The sequence below is a fragment of the Gadus macrocephalus genome, chromosome 10 (assembly GCF_031168955.1).
Source record: "Gadus macrocephalus chromosome 10, ASM3116895v1".
Classification (NCBI taxonomy): domain Eukaryota; kingdom Metazoa; phylum Chordata; class Actinopteri; order Gadiformes; family Gadidae; genus Gadus; species Gadus macrocephalus.
In genome coordinates, this window is record NC_082391.1 from 16,171,011 (window position 1) to 16,187,563 (window position 16,553).

At 43.5% G+C, this 16,553-nt stretch overlaps 3 protein-coding genes across 3 annotated transcripts; 2 read left to right on the plus strand and 1 right to left on the minus strand.

The window, feature by feature from the left end:
* The first annotated feature begins 46 nt into the window (after positions 1 to 46).
* LOC132465918 (probable ATP-dependent RNA helicase DDX41) lies at positions 47 to 9,034 on the plus strand. Its single transcript, XM_060062835.1, has 17 exons — positions 47 to 259; positions 817 to 912; positions 1,040 to 1,190; positions 2,328 to 2,402; positions 2,488 to 2,548; positions 2,651 to 2,787; positions 2,880 to 2,952; positions 3,049 to 3,202; positions 3,953 to 4,089; positions 5,873 to 6,035; positions 6,184 to 6,315; positions 6,402 to 6,473; positions 6,578 to 6,674; positions 7,720 to 7,869; positions 7,981 to 8,052; positions 8,144 to 8,245; positions 8,470 to 9,034. The coding sequence occupies exons 1-17, from the start codon at positions 233 to 235 to the stop codon at positions 8,604 to 8,606; spliced, it is 1,836 nt and encodes a 611-aa protein (XP_059918818.1). The 5' UTR covers positions 47 to 232; the 3' UTR covers positions 8,607 to 9,034.
* A 34-nt stretch (positions 9,035 to 9,068) lies between these two features.
* LOC132465919 (docking protein 3-like) lies at positions 9,069 to 12,143 on the plus strand. Its single transcript, XM_060062836.1, has 5 exons — positions 9,069 to 9,250; positions 9,522 to 9,818; positions 10,188 to 10,254; positions 10,672 to 10,859; positions 11,055 to 12,143. Exons 1-5 carry the CDS (start codon positions 9,197 to 9,199, stop codon positions 11,838 to 11,840), a joined length of 1,392 nt encoding a protein of 463 aa, XP_059918819.1. The 5' UTR covers positions 9,069 to 9,196; the 3' UTR covers positions 11,841 to 12,143.
* A 236-nt stretch (positions 12,144 to 12,379) lies between these two features.
* On the minus strand, positions 12,380 to 13,764 carry atoh1b (atonal bHLH transcription factor 1b). Its single transcript, XM_060062837.1, has one exon. It carries the CDS (start codon positions 13,578 to 13,580, stop codon positions 12,807 to 12,809), a length of 774 nt encoding a protein of 257 aa, XP_059918820.1. The 5' UTR covers positions 13,581 to 13,764; the 3' UTR covers positions 12,380 to 12,806.
* Between the last annotated feature and the right edge of the window lie 2,789 nt (positions 13,765 to 16,553).

Below are 16,553 nucleotides of genomic sequence, written 5' to 3' on the forward strand. Positions count from 1 at the left end.
AAATGTCAGTCAGTTATACAACCAGTAGGGGGCGGTATACCATTGCTTATGGAGTCGGTGAAGTTTGTACCTTCAAGCATTCCTTACCCAAACATTTTGTCCAATGCGTACTAGTAGCGTTGGTTTAATTTCTACTGGTTAAAATCGATGTACTTTTAAGTTAAAAGTATTACTTTTGTTAATTGTTTGGGGTACTATTGTCAAACACATTTACTTTAGGTAATAAACAGAAATGGAAGTCGACAGTAAGCCCAAAAAGGTAAGTAATTTCATTTACGAAGCTTCATTCGAGCTACATGCTAGCTAGCTTCATTCGAGCTACATGCTATCTAGCTAGCTAGCTGACAAAACACACTCTTCCACACATCAGAAACATGAAGGCAGTGTTATGTTCCCTAAACTAATATGCAGCTACTACAGAGATCAGCTCCTTTATGAGTTACGTTAGTAGTATGAGCTCTGTTTGAGCTCTATAAACTGTTTATAAGGGTTCAGCCCAGGGAGTTAGCACAAATGTATGGAAAAATGATGGTCACACAAAGCTGTAGTAATATAAACAACAAAAACTACAACTTTATTTATTTGTGAAGCGCATAGTAGATTTTCATATTCGACACTACCAGCAAGACATTGTGATCGTGTGATGTGGATAAGACACAAAGCGCATCATATTAAATTCAGCGGGATAAACAATGCTCTTCATTAATTTTCAAGATAACTATCTGTATGTGTTGAACGTATAATTTCCTACTCTATAAAGCCAGGACAGTTAACCCGTCAGATCGTTTTTAAAATGTGTTTGTTCCGACCATACAGAGACCTCTTGGAGAGGGTGAGAAGGCTGCTTCAGGTGGATCGGAGGATGATGACTACGTCCCATATGTCCCAGTGAAAATACGAAAGACTCAGACGGTTGGTGGCCAAAACTTATTCATCCTTTCTTAAAGTTTTGCCTTGTTATACTCGGAACATAATTAATTATCTGGAATTTCAGTCCCGAATCCAGAGTGATAACAATCCATTGTTTGTATGTTTGCAGCACAACAAGATGTTGCGCCTGCGAGGCAAGGTTGTGGAAGAGGACCTGAAAGACAGTGGAGCAGATCAGAGGGACGAGGAAGAAGGGCTTGGTCCACGCTCCAACGTCAGTCTCCTGGACCAGCACCAGGTTCTCAAGGAGAAGGCAGAGGGTATGTCCAAACGAAACACTCACTCAGGATTTATTACTACAATTAGCGGTTATTGTGTCAGGACACCCATTTAAAGGGATCTTTGTTCAAATGCAGTCGACCTTTACAGGCATGCTTGGGCAGGATGCCTAACCCCGTCCTGCTCTATAATGATATGCATCTGAAACAAAATACTGTAACTCACATTAGTTGAAAGCATCTGCTTAATGACAATTTCTTTTTAAAATAAAATCATCCAGAGATCTATGGTACATGCTGACGGCTACAAATAGCAACAATCCCATGCATTCAATTTCACCCTATACCTGACCTATTTTGAAAAGTTAACTCTGGGGCTCTTGTTGAATGGTCTAAAAAGTACATCCTATGCCCTTTCCTAACCTTTTTTTATTATCTTCGATGGGAAACAGCATGAGCGCGAGGAAAGTTTAAAAGAGGAATTCATTGGGTCTGAGGCAAAGACAATCGTGGTGCAGAGAAAAATCTGACTGCACATGCACTAGGCTACGTCATTATAGTAATTGTGCGTCTCTTTAAATATTCCTGCTGCAAGAAATTGTTGGACAGCATTCAGTCTTTATCTCACTATCTCTTCGTAAAGGATGGCTCAGTGTCCCCTAATCTGAATGAGATAATAAAGGAAGCATTGAGCATCTTTCATAAGCATTTAGAGAATACCAAAAGCTCTTTATTATGGCTGCCACTTGAATCATTGTACAATTCAGATTATTTTACTTGTAGTTACTCAAGGGGGCGTGCTTGGCCTGTATGTAAGATGACATACACTACCCATGCAGGACACTAATTGCACTCCTACTTTGGCAGAGCTAACTAAGCGCCTACAGCCGTAAAAGTACATGCATAGGAAGGCAAAAGACAAAAAGATGGGTTAAACCTGGATTAATTTTGGCGAATATGAGAGGTGGAGAGAAATGGAGTCTACAATGTTAAATGTTTGACCCGTCTCTAGCATGTTGGCTTTGGCAGGAAGCGGGAGGGTCCAAGTTATGCCAAAATCCTGCTTAAATTTATACAATGGTAGAGATCGACATTTTACACTGTCACTTCAATATATTGTTATATCAAATGTGACCCCTCAGGAATATTTCATGTTGAATTGTGGTTTGGGCTTTACAGCACGCAAGGAGTCCGCCAAGGAGAAGCAACTGAAAGAGGAGGAGAAGATTCTTGAGAGTGTGGCTGAAGGCAGAGGTACAGCATTTTCCTTTTTAATTTTACAGCAATTTCGATAAACTTTGAATAAAGGATTAATAGCGGAGAATCTGGTGTCTTGTAGCTCTGATGTCGGTGAAGGAAATGGCCAAGGGTATTATATACGATGACCCCATTAAAACAAGGTGAGTTTTGTATTGAATTAACTGAACCATTGACATAATATGACATTGATCATCAAAACTATAGTCTATATGGATCCAAAAAAACCTGTAAATCCCTTGCAGTTGGAAACCTCCGCGCTACATCCTGAACATGCCCGGCGCGAGACACGACCGCGTCAGGAAGAAGTTCCACATTCTTGTCGATGGAGAACTGATCCCGGCTCCAATTAAAAGCTTCAGAGAGATGAAGTTACCACCAGGTACGCCTGCGACGGATGAAACGCATTCTTTGGTGTACAGCCATCATTTTGCCACAGTATCTCCATTCTCTAACACTTCTGATGGTTTGCAGCGATCCTTAAAGGCTTGAAAAAGAAAGGCATTGTCCACCCGACACCGATTCAAATTCAAGGGATCCCCACTGCGTAAGTCCACAGTGGCTTGTATATGCCAGGCTTCACACAGTTTGTGTTTTATGTTTTGTATTAATATTTAATTCATATTTTTGTGTTCATCTATAGTCTGGCAGGTCGAGACTTGATTGGCATTGCCTTCACTGGCTCGGGGAAGACCCTGGTGTTCACTCTCCCCATCATAATGTTCTGCCTGGAGCAAGAGAAACGGCTGCCCTTCAGCAAGAGGGAGGGGCCCTATGGACTAATCATCTGTCCATCAGTAAGACGCCAAGAGAGGAGCATTGCCTTGCCTGATACATCTCACTTGAAAACACAAACTGCCCACTGACACCATTTTAAAGAAATGGCAACACACTTTTGTGTTAGTTCTTTTACAGATATAAACCACAGATTAAACAATTAATATAATATTCTGGGATGCCAAACAGTTTATTTGGCATTTTCGAAATTCAGGCACAGATGTGGGATGTGTTTAACATCTGAATGGCAGAGCTTGAAGTCCATTCGCTGCCTACCTACACTGGAAATAACACTGTACATGAATTGCAGTTTGAATATTCTTTTATATGCTGTCGTAAAAGGAATTGTTTGAATTAGCCGTTCTTTTTACTGACCTTTTGACTATGATCACAAGGTGTCGGTATGTGTTAACGTTTCAGTTACACACCGGTCCTTAGAAGATTCCAGGTTCTATTTGAACACCATCCAAATAAAAGTTAGACCTTGTGATTGGAACAATAAATTGATAACAAGGAGGGGGATTCCAGTCTACTGAATATAAGCTCCGCAGTTCAGGTAGAGGGATGAGGAAGTTAGTGTGGTGGCACCAGCTACTATCTTTACTTCTTCAATTCTGCTTGCATAAGCTCCCCGTTCTTTTCATAATTGTGAGCATTGTGTGTACGGTTCATAAAGGTGATAACAGCGTTCCGTCTCATAAACGCAATGTTTACCAAAATCCTGACTGTTTCAAGTCTGCCACGATTCGAACGTTCCCCTCTGCCCGCAGCGAGAGCTGGCCAGGCAGACCCACAGCATCATCGAGTACTACTGCAAACTGCTGGAGGATGAAGGCACCCCGCAGCTGCGGTGTGCCCTGTGCATAGGAGGCATGTCAGTCAAAGACCAGATGGAGGTGGTTAATCAGTAAGTATGGGTCATGGTTTGTTGGGCTATGTCTTACAAAATATAGGCAAGGCAAGGCAACTTTATTTATATAGCACTTTTCATACACAAGGCAGACTCAAAGTGCTTCACATATAAACATTGTCATACAATAAAATAAAATAATAGATAAGTAAAAGAAAAACATATGCAAAGAAATGGGTAAAATAGAAAAATGCATTTTAGTATTAAAATAGAAAATAGAGGCAAAGTTAAAAAGCTTTTTGGAAAGTGCAATGTATTTAAGATTTTAGCAGAAAGCTATAGCAAACATAAAAGTCTTCAGTCTTGTTTTAAAGGTGCTCAGAGTTGGGGCAAGTCTTAAATCCTCTGGGAGTTTATTCCAGCTATTTGTTGCATAGTAACTAAATCCTGCTTTCCCATGTTTTGTGTTTACTCTGGGGATAATTAACAGATTGGTCTCAGGATCTTAGTGGTCTAGAAGGCTGATGTAGTGGAAGCATATCAGTTAAATATTTTGGGCCTAAACCATGTAGGGATTTATAGGTTAGCAACATGATTTTAAAATCAATTCTCTGACCTACAGGAAGCCAATGTAACGATTTCAGAATTGGTGTAATATGATCAAATTTTTTGGTCTTTGTTAGAACTCTAGCAGCAGCATTCTGAACAAGCTGAAGCTTCCTCAGAGTTTGTTTTGGGAGACCTGTGAGGAGACCATTGCAGTAATCAAGCTTACTAGTGATAAAGGCATGTACAAGTTTTTGTAAGTCTTCGGTGGACATGAGCCCTCTAAGTCTTGCTACATTTTTAAGATGATAATATGCCGATTTTGTAACTGATTTGATGTGACTGTCAAAATGTAAATCTGAATCCATGATAACCCCTTCTGGCTTTGATTGAGGTTTTCAGGGACAGAGAGTGAAGGTGTTGGGTTACTTTAAGCCTTTCCGTTTTAGAACCAAATACAATTATCTCTGTTTTGTCCTCATTTAGTTGAAGGAAATTTCGGCACATCCATTCCTTCACTTGCTCAATGCACTGGCACAGCAGATCTATGGGCCGATAGTCATTTGGTGATAGCGATACATAGATTTGCGTGTCATCAGCATAGCAATGATGGTCAATATTGTTATTTTGCATGATTTGCCCTAGTGGGAGCATGTAGATGTTGAATAAAGAGGGTCCTAAGATCGAACCTTGTTGGACTCCACATGTCACGTTGGTTGATTCTGATACAAAGTCGCCAATGGAAACAAAGTAGTTCCTATTTTGTAGGTAGGACCCGAACCAATTTAAGACAGTGCCTGAAAGCCCCACCCAGTTTTCTAACCTTTCCAGAAGTAATGTATGGTCTACAGTGTCGAATGCAGCACTGAGGTCAAGTAGCATTAGTATTGAGGTTTTGCCAGAGTCTGTTAAGACGGATGTCGTTTACAACTTTAATAAGGGCGGTCTCAGTGCTGTGCAGGGGTCGAAATCCTGATTGGAAGGTGTCATAGCAACCATATAGATGTAAAAGAATAAGAAAAAAGCATCAAGGGTCAGAGGCCTGAGGCATATCATATTATCAAATTTATAATATATTCATTTTTAATTGTGTTAAAGGATTTCTTAATAGCCCGTAATATATATATATATATATATATATATATATATATATATATATATATATATATATACATACACTACCCGGTGGGGAAAAAAAAGCCAATGTTAAACCAAAATAAGAAGATAGTGAGTTACACTTTCTGAATCCCCTGAAGCAAGTTTGGCAATGAACGTGTGTCGTGACCTTTCCTAGGGGGGTCCACATGATGGTAGCCACTCCTGGTCGACTGATGGACCTGCTGCAGAAGAAGATGATCAGCCTCGACATCTGCCGCTACCTGTCGCTGGACGAGGCTGACAGGATGATTGACATGGGCTTTGAGGAGGACATCAGGACCATTTTCTCCTACTTCAAGGTCAGCCAGAGTGGTTGATTGGCTGGGTCGGAATACAAACGCGTGCAAACGTTTTCATCTTTAGTCCACACCATCACCGCGACAAGTTTAATTAGACACCGGATTGATTGAAATTACTTTGACTCAAAACTGCTTTTTCTTTATTCAGGGCCAGAGGCAGACCCTGCTCTTCAGTGCTACCATGCCTAAAAAGATCCAGAACTTTGCCAAGAGTGCCCTGGTCAAGCCTATCACTATTAACGTGGGTAGGGCTGGAGCTGCCAGCTTGGACGTCATTCAGGTGCGATGAACAACCTCAAAGTGGTTCAGAAACGTTGCCGTGTGAGAGGGAAGTAAAATGATGATGACCCGGGATTGTGTTTGTAGGAAGTGGAGTATGTCAAGGAGGAGGCCAAGATGGTGTACCTGTTGGAGTGCCTACAGAAGACGCCGCCTCCGGTCAGTAACAACACGTCCTCCAAACCACCCAACTCCATATCATATTGTTCTACACGTTTCACTCTTTAAGAACAAGTTTGAAGATTGTGATGTTTAACTTCCAGGTGCTGATGTTTGCTGAGAAAAAGGCGGATGTGGATGCAATCCACGAGTATCTGTTGTTAAAAGGAGTGGAGGCTGTGGCTATCCATGGTGGAAAGGGTAAGATACTTCTTCTAATGTAAGTCCATCAGTGGACCCCTCTGGTTTTGTTCTTGGCCTTTTATCTTAAAAGATTTGTGGAGCAATTTTGCTTGCTTCAGATTTTAGTTTTCAATTTCCTCGATAGAGCTCAGCAGCTAAGCTATTTTTCCTCAACGTAACCTTTGGGTGATTCACAATAGCTGGAATTCAGGCAAGGAAGCCATTACATTAGGACACACAGTTATGGAAAGGGCACCTAAATAGGAATCATTACGAGACTTCATGATGAATTGATTGGCCTGATATCATCAGAAAACAAACAAAACACTCGCTATGCCACCTGCAATTCCTCAGACCCAGGACCCAAATGCAACATACCAGTACTCTCTCACATTCATACCATAGGAAATCGATTTTTCATATGATTAGCCCAGTTTTTTTTCGAGTTCATTGGCACTTTAACCCGTTCTTTCAGTCGCATGACACGATACCACTACACAATTTGCCTTAATAATCAGTGTATTTGAATGTGCAATAAAGTGAGCAATTGGGAAGTGTTAACCTTTTATTAAATCGATAACACTAGGATAAATATGATGTTTGCGACTTAAAGAACATCCTGCTGCGAATCCCGTAGCCAATCTTGTATTTTGTATGCGTTATCAAAGTCTGACCACTAGGGGTCACCCTTGACTTATGTGTGTCAGAAAGAGCCATGTGTTTATTTTCAGCAGCTGAACAGATCGTGTAACGGTTCAAGTAGCTCGTAACTTAAAATGATCTGTACATGGCGGTAGTCTATCCTGAGCAGATTTCAACATTGTTACCAATAAAACCACATCATATTAGTGATGATAAACAAGTCCATCTGCATTAAAGGAACCCCCTTCCACTGGCGCCACCCAGCTACGCTATTTCGCTTTGCACAGTTGGAGTTGACAGAACGCTGTTATTTCGATTTTTTTAAAAGGGAAGGTCTCCCGACTACCATCTGGGAGGGGCTCAATCCTACTAATTGAGACTTGAAGTAATTATTTTCTTCTCTTTTTTTTACTATATTTAGATCAAGAGGAACGAACCAAAGCTATAGAAGCGTTCAAAGAAGGCAAGAAGGATGTCCTGGTGGCCACAGACGTGGCCTCCAAAGGTCTTGATTTCCCTGCCATCCAGCATGTGGTGAATTACGACATGCCCGAAGAAATAGAAAACTATGGTAAGGATTCCAATCCGTTGGATTCCATCAAACATCTTTCTTGATCTGTTAACCTTCTGTTTTTTAAATGGCGGACCCTAACCTCTCTTTATCATATTCCTTCCCACACAGTCCACAGGATTGGACGTACAGGACGATCGGGCAAAACCGGTATCGCCACCACCTTCATCAACAAAGGCTGCGGTGAGCAAAGAGGCAGTAAAACCAGATAAGTCTGATGGCAAACCTATAAGGCTGGCCAAGGCTGACTCTTACCCTGTTCTCCGGTTCACAGATGAGTCGGTCCTCATGGATCTGAAGGCGCTGTTGATAGAGGCCAAGCAGAAGGTACCACCTGTCCTCCAGGTGCTACAGACGGAGAACGAAGACCTTGGAGGTGACCGTCCATCCTCCTCCTCCTCCCTCTCCTTGTTTCTCATCAGCACCTTGTTGTTTGTTGGAACCGTTCCTACGTACCATCTGATTCTAATTTGTGTGACTCAATTGACTCGTTTTTGGCTCGTTCATGTAAACTGCTGCTGAACTTCTGTTTACTGCTTGTTTTATTCATGCGTTTTCTTTATTGTGTGTGTGTGTGTGTGTGTGTGTGTGTGTGCACAGGCGAGAGGGGCTGTACGTTCTGCGGCGGTCTTGGCCATCGTATCACGGACTGTCCCAAGCTGGAGGCCATGCAGACCAAACAGGTGTCCAACATCGGCCGCAAGGATTACCTGGCTCACAGTTCTATGGACTTCTAAGCAGCTGTCATGTTACTACTGGATATTCTCTGAGGCCGGACTACAACGACACGGACACACACCAGGGGAAAATGATTTTCAGTCTGTTTATTTACCATTGTACCACACTGATCAAGTTGGGTTGAAAGTGGTGCTACAGAAACTTTGTTGCACATTTTTGTAGTGCACAATTCCTTTTTTTATTTCCTTCCCCTTTTCTGTATGTTAAGCATTTGTCTGTTGGACAATTTTAAATTGAACCAAAAATGTTTTTGTGTGTGTGTGTGTGTGTGTGTGTGTGTGTGTGTGTGTGTGTGTGTGTGTGTGTGTGTGTGTGTGTGTGTGTGTGTGTGTGTGTGTGTGTGTGTGTGTGTGTGTACTGAAACAATGTACTGAAGCAATGGGAAGTTGGTCATTCTTGCAGTAATATTAAAAGTCTATTTCCTCAACTTCTGCATTGATGATTGACTAGCTTCCTTTACTCGTGACAAAACTCTCGATACAAACCAGTTCCTGCAAACGCACAGAAGAACAACATTGCATATAGTAATTAATGTGATCGCAGCCTAGTATATAAGTAGAAACGAAAGAAAATCTTTCCACTTTGGAAAATGAACGTTTTTAAAGAGGGTCTGCTTTACCTACACGGTGTCAAGTTTGGAAAGGTAAGAATTTAAAGCATTTTATATGGATAAGAGTTAATGGTTAAACATGTTTAGCAACAGGCTTGAAAATAAATACAAGTAGGCCTACTTGAGCTCAGGATGTGTATAGCTAATTTACGGCTAATATCCAGATGATATACATTTAATCAGATTATAAGATGGCAACAAATAACGAGCCTAGCGTCCTTATTCTAAGGAGGTGGAAGACATAGTATTCAAGCAGGATCCATACATACGTAGTCTAATTCGTATCCCTTTCCCCCCTGTGCAGAAAACCTGGCGGAAAATATGGATGATCATCCTCAAGCCCCAACCACTGGAGATAGGGCGCCTGGAGGTCTACAGTTTGCCCGACGACACCAATGTTGACATGCTGCCCCCTGAGCAGGACAAAACCAAGCGACGGGTGGTGCTTTTGTCGGACTGTCTGGACATCACCCTGGCCCCGGAGGAGGCCTGTCCCCCGGGCTGCACTGCCTTCTATCTGGACACAACGTTGCGCACCTACACCCTGGCCTCCGAGGATTGCCAAGAATGGCTCCTGGCACTATGTCAGCTTACCTTCCAGGTATACAACACACACACACACACACACACACACACACACACACACACACACACACATTCTCGCAGGCTTCCTTCGTTGGTAGATTAGCTTGGTCAACAGTTTCCCCTGTTCAAACGGAGGAGAGGAATTGTCGATTGATAACAAGGATCAACCGAATTTACACCAACCCCCATCACCCCGTCCTCAAAGGCGAGTATAAGGACGAGGAAGTCGCTGTGAAAGCACTGTCGTTGAGCTTTACTTCTTCAATTCGTTTGCTTGCATAAGCGCAACCCTTTCCTGAGCATGTTTATGTCGTAAAAAACGATAAGGGCGCGCAGTATAACGTGTATGTACACAATGTTTACCGTGTCTTGTTGTTTACACAAGGATCATGGAGAAAAGATTTCGTTGGAAGAAAATAGTCTGCTGATGAAGGACTGTGACCTCTACTCAGGTTCTTATTACGTCCAATATTTATCTGAAAATATTTGGTTAAACTCCGATTTTATCAACCAATGTGCTGATAAAGCTGTAAAAAAAAAATCCTGTTGTAGGACTACATCTTTATATTGGAACACAAGGCTTAGGACAGGCCACATGGCTCCAATTTATACTGTATGTATATTTAAAAAGTCTAATTGTTTAAATAAGTATCAACAGAAATTCTTTACATGGGTTACACCTTGCCAAAATATCGACAGTGATGTATTCATTTCCATTATATGAACTTTATGATGCAAGTAACTGTCTTCTGCAGGACTTCCCCTTTGTTCATAACTCTAGAATTCTTCTGAAAAATAAATCCAGTCACTGTTCCAGTTTGATCCCCTTTCTTATACTGCTGAAGTCAAGTGTATATGCTATTCTTCAGGTATGGGTGATCAACCAGAACAGTACAATGTCACAGTTCTAGGCACCGTTGCATCAGAGAGATGTCTGCTTGCTGGAGAATTCGTCTTCCTTCTGGACATAGAGGCTGTGTTCCTATTGGACAAGGAAACGGCTGACATCATATACAGATGGCCTTACATGTTCTTGCGCCGATTCGGAATTGTCAAGGTACTTAAAAGGATGTGTTAAATATGCAACATTTTATGATTCAAAACGAGCCACTTTGTTGCCAATGTTGTCTGGAAAACGTGTGTGTGTGTGTGTGTGTGTGTGTGTGTGTGTGTGTGTGTGTGTGTGTGTGTGTGTGTGTCTGTGTGTGTGTGTGTGTGTGTGTGTGTCTGTGTGTGTGTTTTTTCACTGCAGGGGGGTTTCTGCATCGAAGCAGGCCTGCAGTGTGACTCGGGAGAGGGGATGTTCTCCTTCCTGTCTCCACATGGTCATCAGGTCTGCCAAGCCATCGCCCGGCACTGCTTGACCAAGCAAGAGGCTATGGGCTCCTCTACCCAAGAGTCAGATTACGATCAAGTCTCCCCTCCTCCACCCTCCTACGAGTCGGACACAGAACCACAGGTTTCCAACCACCCGGGCACCGCCTGTGTCGGGGCGGGGCCTGGTCTGGCCGACCATTACTACGCCGAAGTAAACCTCCTCCCTCCATCGGTCAACAGTCAACCATCCCCCCAGCACCCCTCCCATCTGCAACCGGGTATGGAAGAGGAGGGTGAGTCCGGCCAGGGGCCGGGCCCCTGGGGTGGCTCGGGGGACGACGGCTACACCCGGGGGCCAGCGGCTGGGATAAGGGTTGCGATCGTGCCGGAGGGACTCGAATCTAACTTTGTCTATTCCCTTGTGAGCTGCTCCGAGTCGGAGTCTGACTCCTCCCTCTACGAGGCGCTGCCCTTCACGAGCAGCCCCACGCCAGCCCCCCCGTCGGCCCGGGCACCAGTATCCGCGAAGCCCCCGCGCCGGGCCAGGCTCTTCTCCAAAGGGACCAAGAAGTCAAAGACCGCGGGGGGGCCTGTAGACCGCTCTCCTTCTGGTCCCAAGAAAGGGCCCACCCGGAGTTTCAAACAGAAGCTGTCAAAACTCATTTCTTTAGACTTGGCAAAGTTCCAGTCGCGGAGACGCTTTGGAAAAGGCAAATCTTGATCTCCTTTTATCACTGTTAGTGGGAGAATTTTTCTCCTTATAAATATGTATCATATGTATAAGAAGTGTTTTTTTCGTTAAGCTATTCTACTGTATTATGGTGTTATACAAATTAAATGTTTAGGCCTTAAGCACATTCATTTTAAAATATGAAAAGCTAGTTGGTGATCTCTAGCTGTAACCTTATCTATTTACCCTGCAATTTAATTAGCTAATATTTGTATAGGTGTGTCTTTATATTGATCATGTACAGATTAATGCTATGATTGTGGATTTTTCCTTCGTAAATGATGTTTGTATCTGCATGCGGATGTTTATTAAAGTGCAAGGTTGAACATCACAAAAGGTTTTGGATATATCGACTCAGATTGGTTACCATATAGCTCAAGATCAAAAAATGTGATCTTGTATTGAATAGGACTTTTCTACCAATCAAATCTTTTTATAAACAAGATGGCCCCACTTAGATGGTTCATATTAAACATGAATAATTGAACTTTACTCACTCAGGACTTGAAGCATAAATGTACCAACAATCGTTTCCTTATTTGACATTTTATTACAGAGAAAAATACATAGAAAATAACATTTTCTTTATAAATATCAAAATATTTTATTTTAATTTAGATAGCATGAACTAGTCTATATGGGCATAAAGTTGTTCTTGGGTCGGGCCATTACAACATTAAAGTGCAACCACACTATCCTGTGAGATCATCATGGCATTAGGACAGTCCAAAAAAACAGTCATCCGTCACACCTTTTAAACCTTTCCTCGTTTTTACACTTTCGTTTGGCATTGCAAAATCCTTCCATTGGCTGGTGATGACATGAAACAGCATTGTCCAGAAGTTATCTACCATCACGTTGTCATACATGATAGATAAGCTTACCATCCACAACCCAAGCACTATTTGGTTCTCTCTTTCTCAACCAGACACAGACAAAAACCACCCTCCTGATCCGTCACTGTCTCCCGCCCTGGCAGTCCTCCACATCACTGTGATGTGATGACTCTCCATCGCTGCTGTGGGATGAGGAACACGCTGTCTTGTGAGAGACTCCCAGGTGGCATTTCTGTGTCGTTACAAAAAAGAGGTGCGGCATGTCGCTCGGCGGGTTCAACAACGGCTGCGGGGAATCCCCCGTGCACGACATGTCGCTTAGCCCCGGTGACGTGTCTCCTCCCTGGGGACACAGGGTCTGCATCAGGGACCTCATACAGGCTCTCTCCGCCGGATCCACTCTGCTGGGGGGACTCCTGTGGTCCCCGACGCCTGTGAGGATATCAGACAGCTCTGTGATGTAGATCTGTGCCAGCTGCAGCGTGTCGTACTTGGAAAGCTTTTTCTCGTTCTCCAGCGACGGGATGACACTCCTCAGCTCGTCAAAGGCCTTATTGAGGCCGTGCATCCTTCTCCTCTCCCGTGCGTTCGCGGCAACGCGTCTGGGTTTCTGCGGCCCGTGGTGCACGTGGCCCTCTGGCGAGCCGTCATCGTCCATCCATGTGAGGTCGGTTGACGTCCGGTCTGGTTGGTGGGTCGCAGACGCACAACATTTTTCAGCCAGTGATGGTTTATCTGCGCTTTCAAACGCGCCCATCCTGTTGGAATACGCGGAGATGGACGTGGTGAGGGACCGCGTGGATGAAGTTCTGCAAATCCTTGCGTCCAGATGTTCTACCATAGTAAAGTCTTCTGGGTACTCTGGCCAGTTGGGGACTTCTGTGGTGGCAGTCATCACTGTTCCGACCCCAATTCGTGCCAGCCACTAGAAGATGAAAAAAAACTCGGTCAGAAGAAGATGATATGTGTCTGTGCACGCCTTCGTTTGTTGTGGTGTGGTTGGTTCTGCACCAACAGACTTATATAGCAGGCCTACCCACCGCTATGATCTCCTTCTCCTCCTCCTCCTCCCCAGCCCCCTTTTAATGGCCCAGACACCCCTGCCCCGGGACTCTGTCACAGGTCGGGAGCACGCAGCCAATTGCAAAGTCTCTTTGACACCAGTGTCCAAGAACAATTACGCACAATGCTGATCTTTTTTTTCTTCTTTTTTGGCCCATACTATTGTGCATTGTAACTCAATCAGGCTAATGGTGGATGTTTAGAGTCACTTGTCAACCGACGCCTGCCAGATGTATCACAACACGGAGGACAGTATAATCAAACTGTGGTTTCAATTAATTTATCTAATAAACATCAACCCCAGAAGCCAATTTAACCTAACTATTACTTTAAGTAACTTTGGACTATTTTGGATGAAAGAGTCCATGGGTTCATGCGTCGTGTTCAGAGTATTAACTTAAATGTCCTTCTAAGAAGCAGGGCGTTTGGTTTGTTGGAATGATAAACAGTTACAACTCGTTACCGAAGGACCCGTGAGTATAGGGCCTATAAATCGGAATTATCCAGAGCATATCCTTTATGAAATTGGTTCTCAAATAAACAGTAAAAGTTCACAAACAAGTGCGGATTATTTGCAGAATAATAAAAGGAACAGGTGTAAGGTAAGGCTTGAGACACACCTGTCTATGGGAGAGCCCAGATAACTGATAAGTCCTCCGCAGGCTACCTATGAATCATTTAGCAATCAAACAATGGAAGATGCGGAAGAATATGAATGCTGCGTCTTGCTTCAGAAATTATTGATATTGCTTCCCCAACTAGTTGTTTGGGGATGCAAGCAAGAGTTTCTAGACATCAAAAATGACGGGTTAGCGGACTTTATTCACAACTTTTGGTGCGACATTATTGAATTAAGTCTTTTAATTTATAACTGGGCCTATGGTTACTGCAACTTATAGGCCTAGTTCTATTAAAATTCATACACCATTTGTTTAAAATTATAATAACAGAAAGAAATAAGACCAACCATAATAAGGCAGAAACTAATAATAATAATAATAATAATCTATATAACGCGCGCATAAAAATTAGATAATAATGACAACAACAAAGTTAAGAGGGTTAATAATAATAACAAGGTCTCCGCTTCAAACTGTTACACGTGAACACGATACGTGTTGGACACAATACGTTTGAAGAACGTGTCATTTCTACTTAATTAAAACCTATGAGCATCTAAATCGTGTGCCCATCATCTGGTGTCCCCTGGTACCTCCACCCAAGCTCCGCACACACCCGTCTCCCCCCACGTCTCCCATATGCCGTATGCACGGGGGAGTCCGTCCAACTTTCACAGCACTGGGCAAAGTGACACAAAACTAATCACTCATTAGGACAGGAATTACACCAGAGGAGCCGCCTCACTGATCCACCGTCTCCAAGGCCCTGATAATCCAATAGACGACCATAGCGCTTTCTGTAATAAAATAACAGTAATGGCAACGGGATATAACCAATGGATGAATATTTGGGTTTCAGGACAGAAGTTTGCGCATCTAAACGTGAGCGTCACACGCGCAAGCACGTGTGTTGGTTGAGTCAAGGGAGTGAGGGGGGGGGGGGGGGACCCCAGCGCCACCATCACCGCCACCAACACCATCAACACCACCAGTTAGGCTGCAGGAAAATCACCGTGACCTGCCCCCACCCCCGCCCGTCAGCAGTTTAATGAGGCTGGTCTTAGTTGAATAAATCGGCACGCTCTTCGTCCCAGGGTGTCCATTCATTTTTGGACTACATGAATATTTCATTCCTTCAGCCCCTACTGCCAGCGCAACAGCCTGCAACCCTGCAGCCTCTCCGAGCCTCCACTCCCCATCTGGTGCGGGGCGTGACGTGGCGGCGGGGGGAGTGTCACGGAGGGACAGAGAGGTGTGAGGAACATTTCAAAGGTCAACTTCTCGGAGGGGGCCCCCCTCCTACTCCTTCTCCTCCTGTTGTAACGCCGAGTGGATCTTTTGTAAAACAAAACAAAACAAAAAAAACTGTCAAATTTCCGACAGCTTTAAAGTCAATGTGTGTCGTTATGCCCTTTTCTTCAGGTTGTTGCTCGTGTCGTGCTGAGGGGTGTGTTCGACACGAGCAACGCGGAACATTAAGATACTATGATGCACTTAAGTTGTGACCTATATGCTCAGCCTCAAATATAATAAAGCAATATTAAATCCCCTACTATTTCCATTGTAGACGATACCTATATGCTTTGCGCGTCTTTGGCCTATAACTAAAGACCGCTAACCCTTTTTTTTGTTTATTTTTTAACAATGAAGTGTTTCCATTGCTCACACAATAGACATTAAGCATCGAGGCACCACGTGGAACAGTGCGCCTCTTGATCCTGCGAGCGGCGGACTGTAATTACAGCGTCCCCACCCCGAGCGGTACGGGGGCGCACGGAGTCGCCGCTCCGGGCTGCTTAATGCCGGGCTTTCATCGCCAAATTAGGAGTAAATTACTGGCCTCATTAATTGAGGAAAGGGAAGCAATGCTTTGGTTAAAGTAACGCCTCATTAAGTCAATTTTATCTCTGGTCTACGGGCTAATGGTTGAACTGTGAGTGAGGGGATACGGATTACACAATTCCAAACCTCATCTCACCCTTTTAGATTTGCTTTTAAATAATGAAATTAATAATAATAATAATGCCTTCATTCTAAGAAGTAGTCTTTACGCTCTTTATTTACTCTGTGCTTCAGTCTATTTTCCCCCATTTCACTGAAACCGATTCAAAAAGCCAATAAACTCGATGCGCCGCAGTGTATCCACAGTGGCGCACCTCGAATAGGTTGTCACTCTCTTCCCCAAA